The sequence below is a fragment of the Gavia stellata genome, chromosome 6, assembly GCF_030936135.1.
Source record: "Gavia stellata isolate bGavSte3 chromosome 6, bGavSte3.hap2, whole genome shotgun sequence".
NCBI lineage: Eukaryota > Metazoa > Chordata > Aves > Gaviiformes > Gaviidae > Gavia > Gavia stellata.
The window spans coordinates 15,241,248-15,259,867 of NC_082599.1; the positions used below are offsets into that span (position 1 = coordinate 15,241,248).

The 18,620-nt window shown below is 37.7% G+C and overlaps 1 protein-coding gene across 9 annotated transcripts in view; it reads right to left on the minus strand.

The window, feature by feature from the left end:
• Positions 1 to 9,988: 9,988 nt before the first annotated feature.
• Positions 9,989 to 18,620, minus strand: part of CREM (cAMP responsive element modulator) — a 38,604-nt gene continuing 29,972 nt past the window's right edge. For 2 of the 9 annotated variants that reach the window (XM_059819147.1, XM_059819142.1), the window contains 2 exons: positions 13,252 to 13,408; positions 11,090 to 11,531 (listed from right to left, as the gene is read on the minus strand). In XM_059819147.1, coding sequence (XP_059675130.1) covers positions 11,387 to 11,531; positions 13,252 to 13,408 — 302 coding nt within the window. In that variant the 3' untranslated portion in view covers positions 11,090 to 11,386. Of the gene's footprint in view, positions 11,532 to 13,251; positions 13,409 to 15,334; positions 15,368 to 17,372; positions 17,447 to 18,620 lie in introns of those variants that run through there. The other 7 variants (XM_009821710.2, XM_009821702.2, XM_059819144.1 and 4 more) reach the window with 7 other exon arrangements.

Consider the following 18,620-nt stretch of genomic DNA (forward strand, 5'->3'; position numbering starts at 1 on the left):
AGGCAGTTCTGCTTCTCTCATCATTGGACATATTCAGCTTCATGAGTGCTGAAGGAGAACCAGGCATAGCACTCCAGGCTCATTTCATACCACTCCTACTGAATACTTTGCTAAGACAGCAGGCACTACTATTTTTTCCATCCCATTTGTTCCAATAAACTCCTTTATTTTGCCTCAGGTACCTACTTGGGTTTGGGGTTTTTTTGTTGTTGGGGAAGGGCTGGTTGGTTGTTTTGGGTTTGGGGTTTTTTGTTGTTGTTGCTTTGGTTTTTTTTGTGGTGGTTTTTTTCCTTAGATAAGTAGCTTAAAAAAAAAAAGACAACTTCAGTATAGCATCTGTTGGTTCACATGGAAAAGCTGCTGCCAGGTCCATCTAGGTTTCCTACTACAATTATTGACCCACATGAGCGAACAAAACCTGCTGATTTTGGCTGAATGTCACATACCAAGTATCACCTGGTCACGAATCAGCTACGTTCCCTGTATTTTTGAATACATTTTATCTTGCACTGTATTACATGTATTTTACAAGGGCATGTAGTGATTGGACAAGGGGTAATGGCTTTAAACTGAAAGAGGGTAGATTTAGATTAGATATTAGAAAGAAATGTGTTCAAGGCCAGGTTGGACAGGGCTTTAGGCAACCTGGTCTAGTGGAAGGTGTCCCTGCCCATGGCAGGGGGGTTGGAACTAGATGATCTTTAAGGTCCCTTCCCACCCAAACCATTCTAGGATATGATATATTGCTAAAGATTCAAAGCAGATGAATTAATCAGGAATATAATCTTTAATCACATTTAAAGTGTATTTAAGTCATTGTGCTTCTGAAGGTATTTTATTCAATAGGTTTATTTCCTTATCAAGTATGTATTTTAAAACTGAGCTGCTGTTTTTACACACTTCTCTATATTACTGCAAAGTTAATCTTTTATTTTAATAGGATTATTTTTATATCAGCAATTCCATTAAGTGTGTTTCACTTTACCGGGCATCTGTCTAAGATCCCCGATAACTAATCTCTAAAAAGTGACCTACATACTTAACCATTGTGCGTGTTCACAAGGGACATTAATTGCCTCGTGTTTTCTGTTTTATCTCTACACAATTTCATTTGTGCAATTGCATAAATCACTACGCAGTAATCAATTTTTTCTGAAGATTTTGCCAAGAGTAATTCAGACAGATAAAACTGCCCCATATCCTAACCAAAAATTAAGTTTATGTTGACACCGTTAATCATGTTTTCCTCTGTCCTAAATATAGTCTTCATGCAGTACATAATAAACCCATGTAAGCGCTAGGTTTATTTTCTTATAATTTCAGCAGAGGTAGGCATTGGAATCAGATTTTTTACATAATCTGCTGTAAACTGATTCTTTCAGACTCTTTAGACTGGCTGTACAGCTGAAATTTCGTATTTTCAAAACCTTTGCAGGGGGCAGAAGGGTGGGTGAGGAAATGCTTTGGCCAGATTTAAAGCCTGTTATGAAACTTTAGAGCACAGCTTTGATAATTTTATTATGGGGGTGCCCTTCTTGCTGGGAGGAAGCTCTTCCTACCTTCAAATTTGAGCACATGCCTTTATTTACCTTCATACACTTGAAAAAGCTCTTTGACATCACTGTGGCTATTCCCTTAGTGTGAAGTGTGTATGAAAAAGCATTACAAGTTCCATTGCCAAAGGTGGAAGCTGACAACCTTTCTAGAGAAAAATGCAAACTTGAACATTGTTACCTAAACGGCAGCTAGGTCAAACTCTGCTACAAGAGCCATCACTCTGAGAGAAGACTTTGAAAAACAAACTAAAAGGCGTTGACAGAAAGTGGTACTTGCAGAAATGAGAAATTTCTGCAAGTTCCCTTATACCTGGTTTTGGGCGAATGTCCAGTAGCAAGCAGAGGTTCTGTTGCCAGTCATTTATTAAGGAGATCTGGTACAAGTGTGCCACTACAAAATGGCTCTGACCTGAGGCCTGCAGACACTGCAGTGCTTATTTGCACGAGTTGTTTCCCCTCTCCCCTCATACGTGTTCACATCAGCCAGGGAGACCTCTGCTGTTTGTCAAAGAAAAGAGCTCAGCTGTGTTATGAGGGAAAATCCATTTCTGATCCCCAGGGTGCTCATGGCAGATGCAGGAGATCAAGCAGAAGACGTAAGCATTTCCAGCACTAAAATACTGGCTAGGGAAACGCAACATTTATTTCTTTCATTCTGGGGGGGGCGTGCACACTGGAAACAGAAGGGCTTTGTCTGTGAAACCAACTGATAAACTCAAACAGCAAGAGCTAATGTTAAATGTTGTTTGAACAGAACGTTTCTAACCTCAGGAATGCTCCAATCTGGGGAAGAGATACACAACCAGATCTAACATTGGCCAAACCAGCTATGCTGAAAACAGCTGGGACAGCAAATCAAGTTTATAAGCTTTGCAGTCATGCACTACAGTGAAAGGGGATACCGGCCCTCTTCAGACTGTCTCAGTTGCAACACAAACTTTAGGAACAGCTTTAAGCTGGGACCAACATTACATTTATGACTGGAAATTGCATGTTATTAGTAACTGATTTAACTGTTAATTAGACTATATAAATATATAAATGAATCTCTCACTCAATAACAACAATTCTAAAACCATGTATCTTCATTTTTCATAGAACAGGCCCATTAATTTACCATATGGAAATTCATTTGTTGTTCTAGATCTTGAGATCACATCTCATGTATCTGGCTAATTCTCTTGAATGAGGAAAAAAAATTCTGTTTAGGACCTCAGTTCAGGCCTCATAGGAGCTATGGAAAAACACTACGTTACACAGTTCTGTATAATCTATCATACAGACAGCCCCTTGCAGATGTGACTGTGGGATGGAATACTATATATTCATGGTTGTAATGCAGAAGTGAGCAATTTATTAGAAAAGTGAAAACTATCTAGCCTGAAGAATGGATCTTCTTCATCACTGTGCCTTTATCTTTTCCTGTTTTCCGTATTCCCACTTTTTATCCCCCCCCCCCCCCTTCTATTTCCAAAATGATCTTTCCGTATGCCTGGATTAAAATTGCATTATTTCCTTTTCCCTTTACACCATTATGCTTCAAAAGATACCTAAGTTTGCTTCAGTAGCAATATTTGTAATATCAATTTTTAAGCATTTAGATAACATTCTATGATTACTAGAATTTATATAAATCAAGATTAAATAATTCTCATTTTGGGTTTCATTAAATGGGACTATCGGTCAGGAAGACTCTATAAATTGAAAATTTGTCAATATGATATTTTTTTCTATTAGAAAGCTATCAAATTATAAATTACTTTTTACTAAGTACGTATTAACACAGGAACAGCAGGAAAAAGGAGGTTTTGTTCTCAGTAGCCAGAGAACACCCCACCTCCCACCGCCCGCCACCCCAGGATACAAGAAATTCTCTACTTCTGTAATATCCTTTGGCTGCTTAATCAGTTTGGAAATAAAGTGTAGACATTTAGACTCCACAAGGTGTCACTCTAAAACAGCTGGAAAAAATCATGTATTTTTGTCTCAAACTTAACCCAAAAGGTCAGAAATGACTAGCATTTCAACTTGAACACAGCAAACTACCAGACTCTCTACTGAAAGCTACCACAATGTAACAGTAAAGGCAGTAGGTATTTTTTCTTATAAATAGCGTATTTCAAAACCAGTCTATTTTTAACTTATTTGCCTAGCTGAAGCCTGCAAAATTGTCAGTAACTGTTTAATCTGGGACAGCATCCAGCAACTATTTTATCAGGGTACATTCCATTGCCCTTTAGTCAACTACTGTTGGCTTAGCGAAGAGGCAAAGAACAATTTCAGACCCAACAGCTTAGGTCTGCAAGGCATTTAAGCTTTTTAATAAAATACACTTGGTCTATAAATACATTTTCCTTTTAAATAAATGTGGTATGTTCCATAGAAATTTGAACATCCCCCCAAAATACAAATAGTTGTCAGCAATAAAACTAATGAAACCTCATTTTCTATGGTTCACCTGCAATCAGTGAATTAATCCTCTGGATTGTAACAGGAGAGAATTCCAAGTAAGTTTTCTTACATCTAAGGCAGCTTACATTGTAGCTTTTCCTTTAGTAAGTCTATGCCTTCTTTGCTAACCACCTATTTTCATGAACTTCTGAGAGATCTTTGATACATCTATCAACTTTAACTGCAACTGACCATCAGGTTCAAAACATACTAGAAGAAACCAGACACAGACGTGAGTGCCTAACTGTCATTTCACAGGAAATGAGATTAATATTTCAAGAAAATGAAAATCATCTATGAGAAACGACACAGAATGTACGGAACAGATCTGTTAGCATGAGGGAGATAGCTATAGGTGACAATTGACACAAGATATAACAATAGAAACTGGAAGCAATTTTGAAATGTTATTGCTTTTCATCCTGTGCTCAGTACAGTAGAGCTCTGATCCCTGCATAGACCAACAGGATTCTTGCAGGAAAAAAAAAAAAAGTCTAACATGTAAATTGTCAGTGCCTGCCTGCTTTTGCTACTCTTAACACTAGAGCTTTCAAACACTTTGTTTACTCTATCCTGATTTTTTTTTCCTGTTTCTCTCTGCCCATATTTGATGTTAGGCCCATTTCTAGTAGACACACTTCAAAAAAAGCTAATTAGGTCAGGCCTCAAATGAGAGGAACAGAAAAATGTCTACTTTGAAGACTTCAGAAGATTTTGGTTGCCCACTTGTGTCAAGAAGGCTGCAGTTCCAGGCCCATGTCTGGATCTTTGAAGTAATTCACAACTTCACTGGTGAAGAGGCAGGTGTGTAAGGATTTAAGCATTTTATTGTTCCTATGGCAGCTGACAAAGTTCTGAAAGCTTTTAGTTCATACAACAAGGACCTCTGAGAATCTAGTTCTTCAAAACAGATTTCATCAAGCAAAACACCTCAGTATGCATTAAATTTAAAAACGTATTTGCAATTCTCTCCCTTCTGTAAGAATTAATGAAAGCTAGAAATGTGACAAATACCTTGCTGAAATAAAAAAATAAAATAAATCTTTAAGAGAACTACTTTAGAAGAAGCAGACCCTATGGTACAGACTGGTCTTGTTAAACAACTCTGCTGCAGCTTTTACCTGGTATGAGCACAACCACATTTGGGGAGGGGGAAAAAAAAAAAGGGGGGGGGGGGAATGAGACCATTAAAAGCCTAATTTCAAGGCCATTTGGAAATTATATTTTTGAAACCACAAACCAAAAACAATGACTTGGCTAGGTAACCAGATTTCTGAATTGTGACATTTTTCTAGTTATAATTCCATTCACAAGATGTATTAATCACACCCGATTCCACTGATATGGCTATTAAAGGAGAGGAAAAACCTCAGCAGTTACCATAACAAAGACACTTCCTTCACTGTTTTTTCCATTCAAGTCATACATAATACAATGAAGTTATTTTTTTTTCCTTAGTCTACACACAGTGTTCAACTCTGACATCAACTCTGACATTACCCTCTTTATCTTTGAGACTTTGTGCATATACACAGCTTCTGCTTCGTAACTATGTCTAACAAGCAAATTGCAAGAAGGAAGCTCCATCTCAGATGTAGGAAAAAGCAGAAACCTGAGAAAATGGACTAGAAAAGATTCATTAGAGTCAGAAGAAGAATAAACTGATTTTTGCTACCTGCCATTGCCAGTCTGCATGAGATACTATCAAATTGCCCTAGAAATTAACTAACTTCATTTTCTTCAGTTTTTAAATTAAGCAAATACTAGAACTAACACAACTTTTGCTGGAATAGTGAAATCATTGTTATCCCTCATCCAGAAGAGCCTCATAGTGCCTTAAAAAAAAAAATCCCCAACCAAATTAAACCCACTCCCCATAAGACAATATTTTATACAGGAATGCTGACAACCAAAATGCAGCTACTCCATCAGCTGCTTAACAGCTCAGCATTCAATACATTCTTGTCATGTACACACCCACGCACAAAACATCAAGTGGATAAAACAGAAAGAAAACTGTGGGCAAAATGAGTCAATCCAGACCAGCAGCTGAGCAGACCCCTCTGTTTTCTTTGAAGTGATACTTCATTCAGAAAAAGATCACACTGGATTTAGCTATTACACTGGTGTCTGCAGGAGAACAGTACAGATCAGCAATTATGTTTGGTAAGAATGTAAGGAAAACCCTGGAGAACCAAGTGGGAGACAATAGAGCTTGCGCTCCTTAGGAGTGTATGAGTGCAGGCAGAAAAATCTACAATTATTCTTGCATACAGAAAAATCCATGGGAACTAACAGTCAAAACTGCCCCTCCACACCCAAAAAAAAAAAAAGAGACACCAAACCCACACCTACTCACACAATATACTTATTTTAGTCCCTTTTTTTCCAGGTCGCAACAGCTGAGGCTGTTTTAGACAGTCAAGAGACAGCTCTGCCTAGATAGCCTAGAGATTTTGCTTTATAACTCTGCTGCCCACTCCATTTAGATGGGGAAGAAAACAGCTATGACTCAAACCTGTACCTTAAGAGGAAGCTGACTATCACATTACTCATCGCCCACAACTCTAGGACACCGAAGACATTTTTCAAGAGACCATTTCCCCTGAGCTACATGAAATTCTATTTGAAAAAAACATTCATGCAGTCTTGTGTGCACCTTCCTGTAAAGTAAAGGCAGCTCCTCTAGCTATCTGTCTCAAAGAAATTTGCAAACAGTTGCATGGTTTCAGCAAGGGAGAAGAGTTTCGTACCATAGGGATGTGGTCTTCTTACAGAAAGAAAAAAGTAACAATTATTTCAGCCTTTTTTTCTGGTACTGGAAAAACAAAATTCCTGGCTCTGATAAATCAAAGCTTGGCCAGTGCTCAAATTCTCTTGTAATAAACAAACTCAGATTCATTTAATGTTTCTGTACTAATAATAATACTGTGTTCAAAAGACCTTTCTCCTGTGCCACACCAAGCACTCTGCTTCACAAATCTGAATTGGAATCAGATTCCTGTGGAAATCATATTGGTATCCAAAGCTCACAGCTATGTTTTTATTAGAGAAGTAGATGCTTCCCAACCTTGTCAAATGAGACAGTGACACAGCCGTCGAGTAAGATAATTAAGACTGAACACCTCTTCAGTTGCTATTTGTACATTCTTACCAACTTCTTTTTCTGAGAGAAGAAACAGCATCAAACTGTGGGAAAAGGCATTAAAACCAACACCACACATGTGCTACAAGACAGAAGGTGGTTTCTGATCTTGTGGTCAAGAAGTTCTTTGGAAAGAGTACTGAACCCAAAGCCTGGTTCAACTGAGAACTAAAGTAGTAAAATGGGGACAGAGGGCAAGTCCTGGTACTCACAGGAACCACAACAGCCACTGATACTGTGTTTCCTTAGGTATGTGATTGACAGCCACATCACAGACCTTTCACAAAAATCAACAGTTAGTTTGCATGCTTACACTGTACAATTTTAGATTATAATACTTTCAGGAAATTGCATGGATCTATCATTTACACAAAGAAGAAGATGTGAAGAAACTCAAAGGGACAGCTTTTCCATCCATTGTCACTGAAGGAAATACTTTGAGCCCAGTGTCTGATCCACTTGGTAATTCTCTGCAAACAGATTGTTTGGCTTTTCGATGAACCAAAAGTGGTCACAAAATGAAGAGACAGACAAAATGCAGAAAGCAGTTTCCTCTCTCCCATCAAAATGTATCCGCAGCAAAAAGATCAGTAACTGATTTCAACAAAAACCCTAAGACTTACCCTAAAAAGTTCAATACAATCATTATAAACTGACCTTTTCTTGGCCTGGTATCCAGAACGTGGGTGCCATTCTACAAGCATAGGCAGTTTCGCCTGGACTGTTAAAGCAGCACAACTCCTAAAATGTGTTAGTGTCACCTCCCAAGAACTTTGGCAGTTACGAATTCAGACCCCTGACAAATTTCAGTTTTCTTCCATGAAGAGCAAAGAACAATTCTCTTCTCATTCATAGCACATATGCGTCTACTCTGGATGCCACTCCTGACATACATTCAGAAACATGTCACTGACATAGAATAAAATGAGTCCCACAACTGATCTAAAACTTGAGAGGGCTATACTGACACTTTAAAGAGAAAAAAGAAACTGAAGGAAGACTTAATGTGATTTATTTCCTTTATAATCTACACTAATTTGTATATCCTAGCATATAGCCTATCTATTGCTTTAATCCTCTGATATACTGCTTGAAGAGAGACCCAGGCTCCAGCAGTCCCATCTCACAAAAGTATTTTGGTACCCATCTCACGTAAGTATTTTGGTATTATTTCTCTGACAAACCCCAGTGGTACACTGACTTTTCCTTCAAATCTTCGTTTCATTTCAGGAAAGTCTCTCACAAAGTTTTCAATGTACATCTCTCAAACCAATTTAGAACTGGATTTATTGTTTTAGACAGTAATTTTTACAGTAGCAATTTGACAACAGATCCTTAGCATTTGTGCAGACCTGCCTTTGCTCATTTTCAAATAAGTTAGTTCCTTCACCACAAGATGCATCTTGGTTCTAATTTACCAACTGTACATCTTAAATGTTCTTATTCACCAACAAACTCGCTCATTCTCACTTTAAAATACAGAAATGTGTGTTGCTAATTATGTCAAAATTAATGCTATACCAAACTGAATTACTGAGAATGAAAGAATAATACGTCATAAACTTTTCTTTTTTCCTAGTCTTAGTTTAAATGAGCCAGGTTTTGTGCAGTTGACTTCTCTGAAGCAGGATACTTTTCCCTGGTGCAGATAAACAGATCAAATGGAGTTTTACAGAATGACCAAATACACACCAAGAGCATTTGGGTTTAGCTCCCATTATTAACAAAGCACTCCCCCAAACACAAGTAATTATTTAAATTAAAAATAAACATTAATCAAAATGTTTTAAAAGTATTAGCAAAGGAATGACTGTAGACTAAATAGATGTGGAACAGACAAGGACTCCTCCTGTCAAATTTCTAACTACAGTTAGTACCAGATACTATTGGCAAGATAAAGATAAGAGAAGTTTTTACTGGAGAGACATCCACCATGCACCCAAGTTTCTTTCCACTTAAGTTTCCAAATCCCTTGAGAGTCAGGAGCAATGCCTACCTGTAACAGAAAACAGATTCTAGTGACAGAGAAACAACAAACAATTTGCTGGACACTTTTGTTGCAGTCTAGAGGCTGCAACATGGACCTGCAGACTGTACTCATCCTGCCCTACTTTAACAGAACCTTTTATTTCTGCTGACTTTAGCATGTAAGATGTATATTCACAGTGAAACAGATGTTTCAAAGTTTACTTTACTTTTGTTCCAGACCTGAAACAGAGCCTGTGGGCCCAAAAAGCAGCCTGTTTCCTTTTTATATCAACTGATGAGGCTGTGGGAAGTGAGAGATAATACCTCTTCTTACAGATGGTCTCATGTAGGTACCTAGCGGGATTTTCAAAAGATTCGAGAAAGTTATCCTGCATATTTCAAGTAATTGGGAAAATAAAATTAAAAAAAAAATCAGATTTAAAAAAAAACCCAAAAACACACACACACACCCCGCCCCAACAGTGTCAGAATGAAGACTGGGTTAAATGTGCATTCAGTTTAAATTAAGTGAAGAAGTCTCAGTGACTTTAGTAATGGTATGATTCCATCCCTCCCCCCCTCCACACACACACACTCCCCCCAGTAAAGCCAATTAAGTAGGATCTAAGCCTTTCTTCCTACCACATCAGTAAGGCAATGGTGCTGCTAGTTCCAGCAAAGCTCCGGAATACTCTGCTCATAGACTGTACTGGCCAACAATCAATTAGATCATTCCTGAATTAAAGAAATACACAGAAGCAATTTTGCATAAGCACTATTTTCTTTCAAAGCACAATGGAAAGTTGGCATGTACTGCATTTACCAGAATTGTAATCTGGTTTAAGGATGGGTTTATTTTTAAAAATCTTCAGCTCTCACCTACAGGATATTCCAGAACCCTGTGAATCAGCAGATAGTTATTGGAAAGCTTCCTTAAGTCACCTTTACTTCCTCTCAATACTTTGCAGAAAGTGTGAAAAGAACTACACCATCAGCCTTTGCTATAGACAAACTGTCTACAACTGTCCAGAATCTAGAAGATGAAGCATTCAGGATGCAAAATTGAATTTGATATATAGACCTCTAATAAATCAAATATTCTACAGACTACAGAAAATTTAAATTAATAGCAGCCATCTAACAGAGAGTTTCTTTCAGGTATTTACAATATACTTAGCATCATGTCATGAGTTTAGGTATGCTTTTTTCCTTTGTCCTCTTCCAGACACTCATGGGTTTTTTAAACCCATCTCAAAAAACCAGATGTTTAAAGGAAATCAGACACTACACAAGTTAAACAACATGGCTCTATTAAAAACTATCTTTAACCATGGCACTCAGTGACAGCAATACAATACTTTTTTCCACAAAGCAACTAATATAAAAATATGCCATAAAATCATCTGTAGACTAGTATGCTAGTACATACATGTAATTATAACATTCTTTTATAAACTCTTTCCTGAGATACCTTGGGTTGTTTGATTTTCTTGTATTACTGGATGCATTATCTTTATGATTTATCTAAAACAATTGTAAAATATTTTCTATGTGCAGGACACTCAGTAACGTGTAAAAAATAGCATGTAAATATATGGCAAAGAAACAGCTCTTAGAACTTATGCGCTTTTTTACTTTGTTACATTTTAACATTTGGCTCCTTGGGAGATGGAAAGGAGGAGCATGAAAAACCTGAAATTAGAGCTATGAATTGACAAAAAGCAGGAAAGCATTTCAGGAATGTTAGAAGTTGGAATATAATATAAATGACACAAAGAGAAAGCCGTAATTCATGTTGGCTATGTATTGCCTTATAAAGCAACTGGACATATTTTAGTCAGTTCACAGTATAATAAATATTTTTACTAATCTGTTTTGGAAGAGCAAATGTCTTTTAGGGTTTCAAGCTCCTCTATAAGTTTCTTGTTCTGAACTTCTAGCACTGCAACACGACTCTCCAGACATTTTATGTATTCTTTCTTCCGACGTCGACATTCTTTAGCAGCTTCCCTGCAAAAAGCAGAAGTAAAAAGTGCAAACAAAAAAGCCATTTGCATGCCATTAGAAAGCTCAGCAGAGTATGGAGACTATGACAGAATTCCAAATTTTGGAATATCTCCCAAATCAGTCTGAAAACACTAAGTAAAACTGGGTTCCACAAGGGCCTCAAGTGTCTCTTTCTCAAGTTCATATGGCAATCTGTAGAATTGCTTCCTCTCATGCCTTGATTAAAGTTCATAATAAACAAGGTCCAAATGAAAGACAGTTATTCTGCTTTATGACAATAAAGATCTTTGAGGGCCTTGAGTTCCTCAATGAGAGTCTTGTTTTGGTTTTCAAGCACAGCCACACGATTTTCAAGACATTTGACATATTCTTTCTTCTTTCTGCGACATTCTCTGGCAGCTTCCCTGGAACCAATACAAGGCAAATGACTACAGGAACAGCCACAATATGGCAAAGACTGGATAAATGAAATTACCTGCAAACCCTGTGGTTCCACAATAACAACAACCAACAACAACAACAATAACTGTTGGATTGCACAAACAGAACAGCAGGTAACAGCCATAAGCAATAATGTGGTTAAAATACAATTCAAAACAACTAGGACTTGAAACAAATTCAGCATCAACAAATATAAAGATGGAATTAATACACAGAGGAACTGAGAAAAACAGTGAGTAAATGATAATGTAATGACTTAAGCTGTAACTAAACATTAAGACTGAAAGCACCATTTCTTCCAGTCACATTCCATTTTGTGTGTTTATTAGGACTACTATCTTCTGCAATCAGAATCTTAAAACCAAACCCAAAGAATTTACTTTCAGAAAATACTAGCATAACACTACTCTCTTCAGATAAAAAGCTAGATGCCAAGCTTACAACCTGCTGTGATTTTTTTACCTTACTGTAATAAGCTATAGTAAAATTTAAGTCCAAACAAATACAATTTATTAGCATTTTAGAACTGTCCACCTGGGCACATTTCAGCCACATGCATCTGGGATTCTTTTTATTGCTGGCAAATGGCAGTCTGGAGCCATTCTCATAGCTCTGCTCAGAATTCTGTTATATTGAAGCTAAACACTTTGGGTAGTATTTTCAGAAGCATGTGACTGAACAAGCATCCCATTCCAGAAGACATTTTGTAAGTACTGGGAGTCCACTCCTTAAACATCTTGGAACATGATAAATTGTCAAATTGTGAGAGTGTAACTTTCCAGCAAGTTATAGGAGAGATAGCATAGACGATAGTTTTAAAACTGAAGAGAGGAGAAACAAAAGGAGGCACAACAATGCAGCGATCCTCACGAGTAATTTAAAATAAAGGACAGGCATGAGAGCAAAGCAATACCATTAATTCAATCATAAGGCAAGTGGCTATTCAATGTATTAGAGATCTGCATAGCAGACTATTTCTTCCATTAATCTATCTGCCATTGATAGCGGTGGCTATGCATTTAAAGAAGAAAGAGTCTCCTAAGAGTAGAAAGAAGAATGCACAGAGAAAGACTGGTATTTACAGCATACAGTCAAGTCCATGCCAACTAATTAAAAAACATACAGCCACCTCACACAATATGCCTCACAAAATGACAGGGGCACTGCCCAATAACTTATCCCAGTTGCCAAGTATTTAGGAAAGTCTATAATTATCATTCCATCCTAGAATAAGTCCTCTTCACAGCATCATTAGTGGACAGCTGCTAATGAGATCCTCAGATATTTTCCTAACCAATTCTTTGCTGGGATGTTTCAAGATGAACAAACCCATACTGGTCATTTTACTGTCAGTAGAGTAAAAAAAAAAAAATTTAAAAAATTCAGTAAGTATACCTCCAGATCATCACAAAAATTATCAGAAAGGGACAACACTAATACTGATTTCTGAATCACCATAATATTTTAGAACTAAAAATCCATGGTGATAATGTCAACTCTAACTTTCCAGAGTTAACAGCCAATACTCAATTCTATAAGGATGTGGGATGACTGACAATGAATTTCTTGCCTTCCTTTCAAACACAGGCAGTGCTCATGACCTTAAAAAGAAAACTTCATTAGAATGTTTTGGGGTTGTGGGTTTTTTTGCAACACTGACTATTAATTGTTATATAGTCGTACCTGTTTTTCAGAAGTCTCAGCTCTCTCTTGCGTGTTGCCTCTTCTGCCAGTTGCTGAGGGCTATGCAAAGTTCCTGGTGAGGCTGCCATTACCACTCCCTGAGGTAAGGTAGTAGTGGGAGTTCGAATCTGGTAAGCTGGCATGTCTCCAGTGGCAGCTACATAAAAGAATCATATTTTAAACTTCGTGGCAAAAGAGAACTATGCAAAATTCTCACTGGAAATAAGAGATTTCTGTTGGTGAGTTATCCAGGATCCCTGCTACATGAAATATTTCACAGGCCCATGATGTCACGACTATATTTGTTATCTTACTAGCGTCTATTTCCATGCTGTAAAATAAGTTATCTAAATTGCTCTAGCATGTGGCCCTACTAGCCAGCCAGACTGAAGCCTGTGAAAGCTTCCACATGGCTCTTTTCAGACAACACAGGGAAAGCTATTTGAGAAACGCTGTCAGAGTATCCACACTTATTTCCTGTTTGCACAATCCCATGAAAAGTTGGTCCTGCTATTGCAGACACTGAGGTTTATGCTACCCCGTCCTCTAACAGACACTTCAGGAGTCAACTTGCTTCAGAAGTCAACTTTCTCCTCCTTCCCTGTCATAGCAACAGTACCAGCCTTACTGCCTCTCCTCCCTTTACACCAGCATTTTGGCAACCCTTGGAAAACCAGCAAGAGTTGCTATTGCCAAAATGAAAAGGAACAGACAGGTGCTGATGGTGAACATGAGTATGTTCCTTGAGCAAGAGGACCACAAATCGGATGCTGCTCCAGCATTAGCAGGCAAGAGGAGGTAGTGGCGGTTGCACAGGAAGGGGTATAGCTACACAGTAAATAGGAACGCAAAAGTTCAGATTCAGCTCCTGAGCCTACCGATTTTGAGCTCTCCCTAAGCTAAACTCAGATCTGAAATCGAACATGTTATTTGGAACCAATACCCTTCTGATAGTCTCACCTCGTTTCTACTTTTCTGAGGTACTTTGTTCCTACATGATGTACCCCAACTTTAAAACACTGTGAAAGTTTTAAGTACTTGTGTCTTGTCTGACATAGGAAAAAAAAAAACAAAAAAATTTATCCCTCTTCAAATTATAAGCAAGTATTTACCTATTCCTTTCCATAAATATTTTATATATCACAGAACAAAACTTCAATTTTTGTCATTAAAGCAACTGAATATAAAAGATGAATTTTCAGGGGCTTTGATGTTATACTTAGTTTATACTTTAATTCTTTAATGGAAAAACCTAACTTGGAAAAATAAAATGTAGACAAAAACACTTTGGGGAGACTGACGTGTAGAGCAGTAAAGAGACGTCAGTCAACTACAGGGGGAAAAAACCTAAACCCAACCCAAAAACTAAACAATAAAAAAGTTACAATTATTAATGCAGGTGCTTCACTACTTAAATACAAAAAATAGGATCAAGCTGTGTTTAGACTACAATTCCACAGCCATATCCTGAAATCATTATCAGCTTAAACACTGTGCACCTCCTCCCTCTCTCGGTCCTTCGGGCAAAAGTGTTTGTGGAATTACAAGATGAACTGGACCAGTGAACTGACCTGGGCTACTGATAATCCCCTGGGGATGGGGGAAGGAGGCAGAAATCAGCCCAGGGCAGCCCTGTGAGCACTAAGGGGCAGCCCCATGAACACAGGCCTTGGTCTTCTTGCATATCTACAAAAGAATTACTTAACCCTTTAAGTTCTCCACATCTGTTATCAGTCCCAGTTATGTCAATGGGACGATACTTCATCTCACTATTTATAAAAATGGAATTTTAGAAACTCTTCAGGCTCACGTTTATGCTGGCCACATTACATACATTTTATAGACTCTATGGTAAGAGCTATCTTTTTCTCTCCCTCATCACTAGGTATCTTAGTTTGGGTTAGCTTCATTGAATTAGAAATCCAAGTAAATAATTTTGTAGATCAAATCATGGGGAAAGACACATAACTGAGATCACCTCAGCCTGGCAAGACCAATTACTTTGTTGTCTTTGATTTACACTCAGATGTTAGCTAACAGGACTTACTGCTGCTGTTAAAGAGGACTCAGTGTGATAATGTACCTGCAACATGGCTTAACAAAAGTGAGTCCCTATCTCAGCTGGGATCAGCAAACACCACTGTAAGTAACAACATGTTGCGTGAATAGTTTGATCAGGTTCCAGTAGTGTCTGTCCTGGCCCAATAGCTGGCTCACTTATAAACCTACCAGCGTGGTAACAGAGATAAGTAACCATTTTGGTGGTATAGACCTTGCAAACCCAGGCACTGCAGTAAGGAAAAAAAACAAACCAACCAACCACCACAACCCCCTCTCCCAAAAACACCTAGCATTGACAAAGTATATTTTAATTGTGCAGTAATATGTGCTTTATAATACATTATTGCAAATCAATTATTTCAAAGTCTGCAAAATTTTTTGTATAATATCTAAAAAAGTTTCAATAAAATACTGTTTCCCCCCAAAAAAAAGACATCAGGAAAGATGAAACAGGCTTTAAGCAGGGGGGATAAAACAACTGAAAAAATCCATAGTTTAGTAATGTATCTACATATTAGAGAAGGGTCCCTTCCATTTCAGCATCTGAGACAAAAATCCCACACACCTTGATCCAGACTAATAAACCTCTGTGGCTGTTTCTAAAGAAACTCCATGGAGGTTTAAAGTCACTCCTAACATATCAGATATAGGACTGAGACTGTTAACAGTGCAACAAACCTGGAGATGGTGTACTTCACTAACACATTGCCCCAGGTCATCTTTTTTTTTTCCCCTCAAAATTGCAATGGAGTAAAAAGTCACTGCACACCTGAAGCTTTCAGTTGAGACTTACAAAAAAGAAATTATTGCGAGGAAGCCAAACAAACAAACAAAAAAAATCAACCAAAAAACCAAACCACATTCAGAAGAGTACAACTAACCTTGTAAATTAAGCTCTGATAAATTAAAAAAAATATTTAAAAACAAACAAACAAAAAAAAATCAACCACCTTGTATCAGCAGGTTCTTGGAAAAAGTAACTTGCTGAACACTAGAGAGCAACCCTGCACTTGAGTTCTTTCAGTGACTATCCAGGAGAAAAAAAGCCTGATGCATGCTATGTATTAGTACGTCTATTCTCCCCTTCTGTGAGTCATAATGATGGGACTAGTTTATCAAAGAGTTTTTAACTTCACCACTAAACTGGCTAAACAAGGGATGAATCATTATTCCTTTAGGCATAAAGAAAAAAAAAAAAAAAACCAAACCGTGTACTTGGAGAAGATACTTATCTTTAGATTAATGAAACAATATGTACCAGCAATGAGCAGCAGCACGTAGGTACCGGCTGCGAACTGGTTAACATTACAGATCTGCCGGAGGCAATTGACGAAGCAGAAAGGAACTGACTAAATCGCAGCATGACTTGGAGCTGACGTCAATGTGTATCTTGTTTGGAGTTTAACTTTTCCAGTTCCCTACTGCAACACGATTCCAGGAAATCTAATGACGTCAGCCTTTTGAACTCAATTAGCTGAGGAACAGACCATTTTAACAGTGGAGGAGAAAACAACCAGGCGTTACAATACTTAAAATTATTGCGCTCTGAAATGCATTTGCGTTCAGTGTTTAACAATGAAAGCATAGGGTTTATTTACACTACTGAAACAATGCACACCTTTCTCTTAACGCTATGCTTAAGCCTATTTTAGCTATGAAATCCGAAGTGATTATTGCTAAACAAAGAAGCAGTGTCATTTTTACAAAATAAAAACCAATTGTAAACATAGTAACATATATAACTATCTTCATAATAAGGAAGAATTTAAAAGGAAAGTGGTGGATTTTTCAGCAAAATCCTGCAACAAATAGTAAAGATTAGTTATCTGAATCAGTCTATGCAAGAACTCATGCACTAACAGTGATTTTTTTTTTTTTGCCCCCCTAAATGAATCTGTTAAAATTGCCCTGAAATCCTACACTGATTAGATATAATCAGAACCAGTTTTGAAAGATGAAAGAGTTACAGCAACAGGTTCAAAAGAAAACATCACAAATACCAACTAAGCACTGCTTAGACATCCAAAAATATAATATAAAAGACTAGCAAAATTTTTTACCTGTTTCATCTCCTGTTACAGCCATGATCAGCTTCTGCACACACGATTCTCCTGTTCCTCTACCAGAGCTCAGCATGAACTGTTCCAAACTAGCAAGCATGTGCAGGATTACAAGCAAGAGCACTGACATCACAGTGACCTCACTTGCTTACCACTGTCATTAATATGCTCTGTCACTGGAACAGCTCACTGGAACTGCAGCCCAAAGAACTCCTTTTCCAGTAAACCTTTTTTTTATTCCTCTTCCATATTTCTATAAGCCTAGCTTTGTTCTTTCTCCCTGAATTATTCATAGAGCTACAGAAAGCTCTCACCACAAAGCTGGCTGTGAAGCAAGACCTGAAAATTCACAGCACTGACTGACAGAAATTGAAACGTGGCTCTAGAATTCATGAACGAATCAGAATGATAAAGTCATGATTGGATAGAAAATAGGGACATTTTAGAAAGACGTGCAATTGTTTTGATTGGAGCAGTTCCACTAAAAGGCAGAGAACTCTGCTGGACAGACATGTGAGACAGGAAAGCTTAATAAGCTATAACAACCAGGTAAATGAAAGGCTAAAGCTCCTTTCGGGGGGGGGGGGGGGGGGTGAACAACCCACAATCCACTCATTTAATTTCAGTTAAAAGTTTCAGAAAAGATTTAAGACAGCATCAAAGTAAGCCAACCTAAAGCTAGTGATTTCAGATGCTTTAACAGGCAGAACAGTAACTCTGGATAGGGGCTACCTCTCCCCCGTTCCCTCCTTTTTCAAAATAAGTCCAAGAGGTCTGGTTGACTTAGTTTTAAAAAGTAAAAAATAAAAACGTCTCAGCTCTAACAGAATTACTCCTTATTTACATCAATTTAAATGAAATTAGTTTCAGACCAGTGCCTGGACTGGTCTGTATGTAGGGCATAGCAAACTTCTAAGGCCTTTGTCTGTAATAAACAAATTCAGACTAGTAATTCATCAACTGTGAAACTATGCCAAGGACAGCAATAATGGAAGCATCGATGTAGAAAAGGAGCGCCCTGTGATTATAGGACCACTTCAGGATCATACAAACAGATGATCAGAACTGAAGCACACAAGAAATTCAAGCCACAGATCTCAAATACCACTGTTCATATCACTGACCATATTATGAAAACACACATAGATCCCAACAGAATGGTTTTTGATACAACTTTCCTACACTCATTTTCACTTAATTAAACACTTCCTTTTGCTTCAGCTAGCAAAAACCTCCCTAACCTGTATT